The 9,801-nt window shown below is 40.8% G+C and overlaps 1 protein-coding gene across 2 annotated transcripts in view; it reads left to right on the top strand.

Moving 5' to 3' along the window:
- Positions 1-1,625: 1,625 nt before the first annotated feature.
- The window catches only part of igf1ra (insulin-like growth factor 1a receptor), a 118,468-nt gene continuing 110,292 nt past the window's right edge, over positions 1,626-9,801 (top strand). For both annotated transcript variants that reach the window (XM_046351562.1, XM_046351561.1), the window contains exon 1: positions 1,626-2,591. In XM_046351562.1, the coding sequence (XP_046207518.1) occupies positions 2,498-2,591 (94 nt within the window). In that variant the 5' untranslated portion in view covers positions 1,626-2,497. The remainder of the gene's footprint in view (positions 2,592-9,801) is intronic.

Here is a 9,801-nt window from a genome sequence, read left to right as displayed (position 1 = left end):
ACCTCCGGAGGTCTCGCACAAAACTCGCTCGACAGTTGCCCCCTCGGAGCAGGGCAGTGTAAACAGAATTTTCTTGTTGAGCTCAACACTCCTACAGTATAAACTGTAATAGTAGAGCTATTCTTGACTGAAATCTAAAGCAGTCACAACTATTTACACAAATTACACTAAGTATCAATAATTGATTCTTCATTTTGGCAACATGAAATTGATTTTGGCTATACTTACAAACATTTGTAAGTAACAAAATATGGAACATAATTCTCCACATAATTTATTTTGTCATGGTTGAACAAATATGCTTATATAATTTTTTTTACAAATGATTTGTAAGTAACAAAATATGCAGCAAAATTCAATATGTTAAGATGCAAAATTCAGATTTAACTTATTTTATTATTTGAGGCCCGCCCATTGAGCGCTATCTATGTAAAACAAGCCAGAGACAGGCTACGGACGAATGAAGGCTAATATTGAGTCCAATCCGTGCATTTCAATAAAATTCTGTGGCGGATTTTACTATTTTCTTTGGGCAATGGTGTGTCACAGGCAAAGTAGCCTATGTGCGCATAAAAAAATTCGGAACTAGGTATGGTTTGAGATAAACCATTTGGAAAATACGTTCCCATCCATTTAGCCTACAACCAAAATATTCCGACAAAAAAATAAATCAAACAGGAACTGCGGAAATATACTAATATATAGGCTAGGGCGCTAAACTATTTATATTCTCTGTGTAAATCTATACCAGTAGGCCTAATCTAATATAACAAATTGTGTTGCATTCTAAGAAAGAACAATTCATCAGACAATACAATGTTGCACTGTGATTGTGAAACAGCAACAAAAATATTTTGTGCTTGCTAAATGTTCATCCCGGAAAGAGGGATTAGGCCTGCCTGTTTTGATACAGCCAAACATCAAGAGGGGCTGGATTCTAACATTTCTAGATTTCATATGACGTTTAGGCTACTTATATAATATTCTATTCCCAGGAAACAACAAATAAACGATATTTCCTTCCAGATATTGTGCTTCTTACTACTACACAAAATAATATATGGAATATATAGATAAACCTATGTGCAGAATAATGCCTTTTTCTTTTTACATTTGCTTCCACTAATGAGACCAAATAGCTTAATTTACATTACTTTACATTAAGGTTGGCTATGGTTATAAATGGTTTACATGTAGATTATAAGCTCTTAATTATTTGTTTAGATAGTTTATAAATGTAATAAACAGTTATAACACATTAGTTGAAACTGTGTGTTTGTTTTGGCACTTGCCCATGATTGCACTGGTAATAACAGATGCAGTAATAATTAATAATAGTGTAGTCTGGTCATATGCCTATATAAACACATGTAACCAATGCGTTACTGTTTATTACAGATGTAGGCTATTAACTGTAGCCTATATAAAGGGAGCTATACATAACAGTGTACAAATCTACTGGAAACCTTTGTCATTTTTACATTTTTACATTTTTTTGAATGAATTAAGTGGAAAGTGATCTCAACATTGCTTATCCATGTCAGAGGCTAGGCCTACTCCATTCCAGCTTTTCTCCATTACTTGCCTTATGCTTAGCGCTGTGTTTCTATGTGAGCTGACCTGACTCTTGTTTACAGCAGTGATTCTACGGACTAGACCGAGAACGAGGGCAAGTGATAGGATAGCTGCTTACTGGAGCTGTAGGAGAAAACGAAAAAATACACATCATCAACCATACACGGCTCACAGGACATAACGGAAGCTTGAGTTTGGTGCAAGTATACCATACTCCACTCCAACGGAAGCCCGATAGTCTACTCTCGCGTGGCATAACTATTTTTTTTCAGCTGCAAAGGAGCCGACTGACTGCGTTAACCTTGAAGACAGAAAGCGCAGGAGGGAGAAAAAGGGGGTGCGATTGGTGAAACCATTTATGTTCTGGCGGATATTTTGGATTGCGTCTTGTTGGGAGGGTTTATTGACCCGAGTTACGTTTTCATTCATTTCCCATCTCAGCCTCCACCCTAGACTCTATTGTTAATGTCCATCACTCAGACGGAAATTAATGACAGAAGATCGGAAGACTCTTCCGTCTACAAGTGAATCTCGTTCGATTGCCAGTCATAAAAGCTCGTGCACACCATTACTGATGTTTCAAGAGATGGAGACTGAGGATGCGGATTACTGTCATATGTCGAGTAAAATCAGTGGCACGGATGTCTGTTTTGCCAGCCACCCTTGAATCATTCTGTCTTTGGCAAGAATAACGAATTGTTTTAATTTATTTCATCTTATATATATATTTTTTTAAAATAATATCCCTATACACAAAACCCTGAGACTTGGAACAAGAGTAGCCTATCCTCTAAACACGAATTTGTATCGACCTGTCAAACAGTGCATTTTACTTTTTGTGATCTTGGTGGCATCATCTCGATTTTCCACTTTTTTGGAATTAAGTTATTTGCTTTTTAGTGAGGTTAATAATTGATCAGGAATGAGATCTGGGACAGAGAGGAATAATTCGACCTTGTTTTGGGGTCTGATGCTGTCTGTCTCCGCTATCTGCCTGTTGTCCGCAAATGGAAAAAGTAAGTGTCATTGTGATGTCCTAATCAACATAATACTGTAGCTATTCTTTGGCGTGTTTCTTTGGTTTTATCCTCATTCATGCGAGCTGTTACAATGCTTCAACATTTGGCCGTCAATGGCATCTGCTGTTACAATGTTTATCGTTTGAGATTGTAGCTATTTGATCTGTTATTATTAACGTTACTTAGTTACAGCTGTATTGTTGGTCTGACTACAGTCAGTATCAGTAGGCTATCATTTTTGGTCCATATCATAGGCCTATATGCTACATGTTATTGTAGGCTTCATAGCCAGGCTCACATGAGTTCAGAGATTAAGCACATTTGGAGTAAATAGCCAAAGCAAATGGATGATTAAAACAAATCTTAGCTATTGAAAATTGCTGAACATATGGTACATCGCATAATGTAAACATATCACCTTAGTCATTGGAATTGTTAGATTTCCACAGTAGCTTACAAACAAATTATGTTTTTAATTTAGGATAAATCTTAGGCTCATATAGCATATTGTAGGCTATGAGTGAATTACACCCGTAACAATGAGTCTTTACAACTATGCTTTTCCGCAAACGAACGAGGATGAATTCATGGATGAAGGTTACTACTTCAACCATGTGGCCATTTTGCATTCGTAGTGGTGGTGGCAAAGCACGGTTTCGAGTCGAACCAATTTCATGCTGCGCATGCACATCCACAAGCATAGTAGCCTAGAGGAAAATACTGTCATATATAGGCCTAATTTTCGCTTTTGGTCTTTGATGTACTGACAACAAATACAGAAAACTATTGTTATTATTGTCTTATAATAGTATATAGGACTTGGTGTCACATTCAGGAGGAAACCTAGTATTTTATTAATTTTTCATTTCACCGTTATTTAACCAGGTAGGCTAGTTGAGAACAAGTTCTCATTTGCAATCAAAGTAGTAGGCTATTTCACCAGAATTAGTTTAAAATATATAATGGTAAAGTTTAGTCTCTTACCCACTTCTATGTATTTAAATAAAGGTATAGGCCTCAATCTCTTTACCACAGGTCTGTGCGACCTGTTAAAAGTGGTGTGATATTCAGAAACAGCGCCAAGGTCGTTGGATACCCGCGTAGGCTAAACAATTGTTTATGCCATGAGTAAGCAAGGAATTGGTGGAATACACACGAAATGCAGATAACCTGTTCAGGACAATCACATTTACAACGGAGCTGCTATTCAGTCCTCTCTCTATTTACAATACTTCTCATCCACATACAAATTCTATGTTAAAGAAATTAATAATTATATTTAAATAACATGTAAGTAGTTCCCACAAGTGCAGCACAATGACTTTGAAGGATTGAGCAGCTTGTAAAGAAATAGGTTATTTTCCATGACATAAAACAGTGCACTGGAAGTGAGCTCAGATCTCCCAATGTTTTGGTCATCCTCTGCTTTGAGGACTGTTTATCTACATTCCCCATCCATCTTGCAATCCTTTCTCACAACAGTTCCTGTAGCCTGTCATAGAATCTCCTAATTGTGCTGATTGGTGTAAATAGTGTGCTTCATCATGTTTTGAGTAGTCTCTATGAAGAGGAAATGGCTTGTTAGTTGGTGGAGAAGACAACTGTGGCAGGACAAGAAGGGGCAGGTCTTTTTGAATAGTGAATAAAGTGGTCATGATGTTTCGAAGCAAGCTCCTTTGTCAATATGTCTCTTGAAGTTGGACCTATGTTAAGGTTTGCACAGTATACAATTCTCCAGTCTTATTCATGTACACCTGTAAAGACAGTTGAAGGTATATGACCTAAATAGAACAAAAATGTTTTATCCAGTCATGTGTTATCTGAATGGGAAAACTTGAATGAGCCTCAGTGAGTTTAGGAATACTTTTCCCCCTCTGAATAGAGTATGGCCAGTTTGTTACCATTAAATACAATTTCATTTGTCACGTCCTTCATAAACAACAGGGGTAGACTAACAGTGAAACCCTTACTTACTGGCCCTTCCCAACAATGCAGAGAGAAGAATAGAAACATAATATAAAGATAATAACTTGAGGAATAAATATATTAGGAATATTTACTGTAACGTCTCACTTTGATGTTGTTTAAGTTTGACTGCTGTTAAGCTGCTTAGTGGAATCTCTAAGGCTAAACACCATGTGGTGGAGCAAAGGGACCCAACAGTGACGAAACCATGTCTCCTACAAAATCGATAGATTAATAAGACGCTTCACAAACAAACCTTCTGAATTGCTCAATAAAGGGGTGTCGTTTGTTTATTGGTGAAACAATTACTTAGACAGAGATTGTACTTAAACACAGTCTTTATTATGAGCTACTGTCAGCCAGTTGTTATTTATTTGTTTGTCAGGTGCTGATTGTTTTTGATTGAGGCCTATATCTATAGCACTTTGGTGGTTGCATTTACATTATAAGTGGTTATGGGTATTCATCAGATATTACATTTGCACTTGGAGACTTTATGAGGGGTTTTTATCTATGTGATTGATTTCTGGTTGATTTCGTATACTTACTAGCTAATGTGTTTGTGTAGCCCTGTGGATGTCATTGATACGAATGGCTGTGTGCTGTGCTAGGACTGAGGAGAGGAAGGGAAGGGGATATGGAATAATGGAGATGATTTTCACATGGAAAGACAACAGGGAATGACCTCAATTAGCATGAAAAAATGAGGAGAACTCAATTGAGTGCTATTGACCAGTGTCGTCAGGCCAGCGTCCTTACCACTGTGAATCACAGAGTGGGGCATTTCTCAACACCCTGCTGAGCCCGGCAAGGTCCCACCGCCTCAGTAGGGAAGCCCATGAAAATATTTTATTCTTGAACTGTGTCTTGACACACAGCATGCTAATGACACCTCTCGGTCCACTGACACTGACCTCCAAGCCATGTGGTGAGTTTCTCAACATATAACTCACTATCATGTGTAGGGACTGGAAACAAGCCCAGAACTTTCAGGTCAGACCAATACAGCCCAGACAACAGTAAACAAGTGATAATAATCATGTTTGTTTACCATTTCACTTCAGCAACAAATCCTGTTTATATTAATTTAATGGTTAAACGTTTTTTTGTACTCTGAATTATTGTTGATGCCAGCCCATCTGTTTTCCCAATAAACAGTGTACAGAATATACACTATATATATACAAAAGTATGTGGACACCACTTCAAATGAGTGGATTCAGCTATTTCAGCCACACCCGTTGCTGACAGGTGTATAAAATCGAGCACACAGCTATGCAATCTACATAGACAAACATTGGCAGTAGAATGGTGTTACTGAAGAGCTCAGTGACTTTCAACGTGGCACCGTCATAGGATGCCACCTTTCCAACAAGTCAGTTCATCAAATTTCTGCTCTGCTAGAGCTGCTCCGGTCAACTTTAAGTGCTGCTATTGTGAAGTGGAAATGTATAGGAGCAACAACGGTTCAGCCGCGAAGTGGTAGCAAACACAAGCTCAAAAACAAGACCGCAGAGTGTTGAAGTGCATAGAGGATAAAAATAATCTGTCCTCGGTTGCAACACTCACCACTAAGTTCCAAACTGCCTCTGGAAGCAACTTCAGCACAAGAACTGTTCATCAGGGAGATTCATGAAATGTGTTTCCATGGCCAAGCAGCCGCACACAAGCCTAAGATCACCATGTGCAATGCCGAGGGTCGGCTGGAGTGGTGTAAAGCTCGCCGCCATAGGACTCTGGAGCAATGGAAACGCGTTGTCTGGAGTCAAGAATCACGCTTCACCAGCTGGCAGTCCAATGGACAAATCTGGGTTTGGTGGATGCAAGGAGAACGCTACATGCCCCAATGCATAGTGCTAACTGTAAAACTTGGTGGAGGAGGAATAATGGTCTGGGGTTGTCTTTCATGGTTCGTGCTAGTCTCCTTAGTTCCAGTGAAGGGAAATCTTAACACCACAGCATACAATGACACTCTAGACTATTCTGTGCTTCCAACTTTGTGGCAACAGTTTGGGGAAGGTCCTTTCCTGTTTCAGCATAACAATTCCCCCTTACACAAAGCGAGGTTCATACAGAAATGGTTTGTTATGTTTGGTGTAGAAGAACTTGACTGGCCGGTGCAGAGCCCTGACCTCAACCTCATCGAACACCTTTGAGATGAATAGGAAAGCTAACTGCGAGCCAGGCCTAATCACCCAACATCAGTGCCCAACTTCACTAATGCTCTTGTGCCTGAATGGAAGCAAGTCCCCGTAGAAATATTCCAACATCTAATGGAAAGCGTTTCCAGAAGAGTGGAGGCTGTTATAGCAGCAAAGGGGGGGGGCATCTCTTTATTCATGCCCATGAATGAGATGTTCGATGAGCAGGTGTTCACATACTTTTGGCCATGTAGTGTACATGAGAATGATATTGCTCAGAAGTTTTAAAAGTTCTGCTAAATTTAATCAAGGACTATATTTTATGTATAGAATTTACAATTATTCTGGGCATTGCAAATGAATGGTCATGCTCCATTAGGGCTTGTATACTTTTTACCCTGTGCATTTTAATAATCTGTCCCTGCTAATAAAATGTAATTAAGCGCCCTTTTAACTCCCACCACAGTAAACTTTCCATGCCATTGCTTCCAAGTATACAGCAAACAAGGCTCAATGATACATCGAGAGAGAGAGGGAGAGAGAGAGAGAGGGGGAGGGAGAGAGAGAGAGAGAGAGAGAGAGAGAGAGAGAGAGAGAGAGAGAGAGAGAGAGAGAGAGAGAGAGAGAGAGAGAGAGAGAGAGAGAGAGAGAGAGAGAGAGAGAGAGAGAGAGAGAGAGAGAGAGAGAGAGAGAGAGAGAGAGAGGGTGAGAGAGAGAGAGAGAGAAGAGAGAGAGGAGAAAGTTGGTGTTTGGAAATAGAATGTGCAAAAATACACCCGCTAGGGTAACAGACATGGTTTTGTTGATTGGAAGAGTGGAGAGTTTGTGAACTGTTTTATTGGTCTTTGCTGTTCACACGGGCGGTCTCTGGACAGCCTGGCCTGGCAGCAGACACATGCTCCTATCGAACCCCAGCCCCAGCCACACTTTGACACACACTATTTGAGGTACTCCTTTTGGCGAGCATGACTCATAACTTTACTCCACTAACCGCTTGTTGGAGCTCAAGTAAAGGTTTGTGTGGGATTCAGGGCTAAAATTACAATTCAGAATAATGATGCTATTCTCACCTGTAGGGACTATTGGACTTAAACGAAGACAGATCTCACTGTGTGTGTATTGTTAGACTCAGCATCCACTGTTTGTTCATGTCCTGTGACTCCTGCCCCTTGTTTAACGCAGACTCCCTGGCATTGCTAATGCATAGTTACGACTGGATCCATTCTTCCTGGAAAGCAGAATGGCAGTAGCTGTCACCAAGGTTACACAGAAAGGGGGGGATGTGTAGATGTTTCTCTGCATTTAACATCCACGTTCCCTCTCTGTCTTAGGTTGAGGGGTACAGAGGACTGCGGTGCTGTGGCCTTTGTGACTGCGACTGGGACTAGTGACTCAGACATTAATTAGATTTATGTGTATATTGATGTGTATTGATGTGTATACAGGGCTCATCTGTAAAAAAGAGACTGGTCTCAGCATGACTCCTGGTCAAAATAAAGGTTAAATAAAAAATGAAATGCACCCTCTCTCTCTCATGGGTGAGGCAGTAAGACTCCTCGGTCTCTCGCTCTGTGCCTCTGCCCACCCCCTAGCTCTGGATCCGCTAAGGGGGCAGTGATGCCGGCATATCGTTACTCAACCCCATGAGGGAGTCAGTGCAGTGGGCATGCCTGTGTGTGTGTGTGCCTTGTGCGCTGTTCTGCTCTCGCACTGCAGTACAGCGCAGCGTGGCAGGCAGCCTGTCTCACTGGCATGCCCCTGTGCAGGCAGGGATGGGAAAGTGTGTCACTGTGCTAGTTTGTGAGAGTGCAGTCAAATGCTGTCCTATGGCTTCTCCAGGCCGCAAGCTGAGGTTTACAATGCTTAATTAAACACTTATTTCAAATTTGCGCATATGCAATCTCTGGCCAGCCGCATACAACATCATGTGCTGTGGCCCGTGGCTTTAATAGCCCGTGGAGTATTGTACAATTTGCAAGATGATTGCAAATATTATCTCTTCTAATAGATTGCACAGACTATATCAGTGACAGGCTGCAGATCAAGAGACTGGGCAGATGCATATTGAAATGGGGACTTTCATCATTTGCATTATTGTTCTGGGGGGAACCTCCTCTCTTTGGTAATATGCAGATCTTTGATGTGTAATACTTGATATGATGAAACCATATAAATACGCTGTAGATGCTGTAAAAGGGGTGGGGATCTAATGTTTAAGCTGTACCTCAATAGCTCAACTGTTAATCTAAACTAAACGTGGTATTGGAACTGATTGTGCAAACCTATTAAATGTCACTCTAAACTATATTTAAAAGACTGCAGGTATGTGTGTGTTTACCCGTTCTCTGCCATGCTGCGATGGAACCGGGGGAGAGGGTTTGGAGTGCATGTGTAGGGGGTGACAGTGTTGTGTTACCAGTTTGGGTCTGATGTCTGAGCCTTTTGAAGTGAAGTCCATGCAGGGGAAGTGGCCCACCAGACCACTAGTCAGATGACTTCCAGCATGTGGGGGATTAAGTGAAGTTGAGGTGGCAGATGTGAGGTACTGGGATGGAGGGAGGGACCAGGTCCACTGCCTTTGCACTGCCCATCAGATGCTCACATTTGTCTGCATATCTGAGCACATTTTCTTGGGAAAGTGTAATGTGTTCTGATGGACATGAATTTGTGGGCGATTCAATTCAATAAAGTCCAGCCCCAGAGCTTGTCTCCATCAGATTACTCCCCATAACAACCTTGCTGGGGATTACAGTGGGAAGACCTGAAAAATATACAGTTGTTCGCTTTCCGAGAATGGTCTCATACTAGACTGTTAAATGGTTTCAGTAACCTTTGATAAAGAATTCAACATACTGATCTGTCCCATAGGGACTGACATCCTCTCCTGTTATGCGGCACAGCTTAACCTGTCAGTCAAAGTTCAATTAAAGCAAAATGTGCATTTTTAGTCTGTTAAAAGATCACGGCTGATATATTGTAATAGTCAAGTTGTTTACTTCCCTTGGATTTTTACAGACTAAAAATGCACTGGCTCTTTTACGGAGTCACGTGTTTGTGTGTGTGGGCATGCTTGTGCGTGTGTGTATGACTGTGTGTGGGAT

This window comes from Oncorhynchus gorbuscha, linkage group LG01, assembly GCF_021184085.1.
Source record: "Oncorhynchus gorbuscha isolate QuinsamMale2020 ecotype Even-year linkage group LG01, OgorEven_v1.0, whole genome shotgun sequence".
Lineage (NCBI taxonomy): Eukaryota > Metazoa > Chordata > Actinopteri > Salmoniformes > Salmonidae > Oncorhynchus > Oncorhynchus gorbuscha.
Note: the sequence above shows the minus strand (reverse complement) of the source record. Positions and strands in the feature narration are given on the sequence as shown.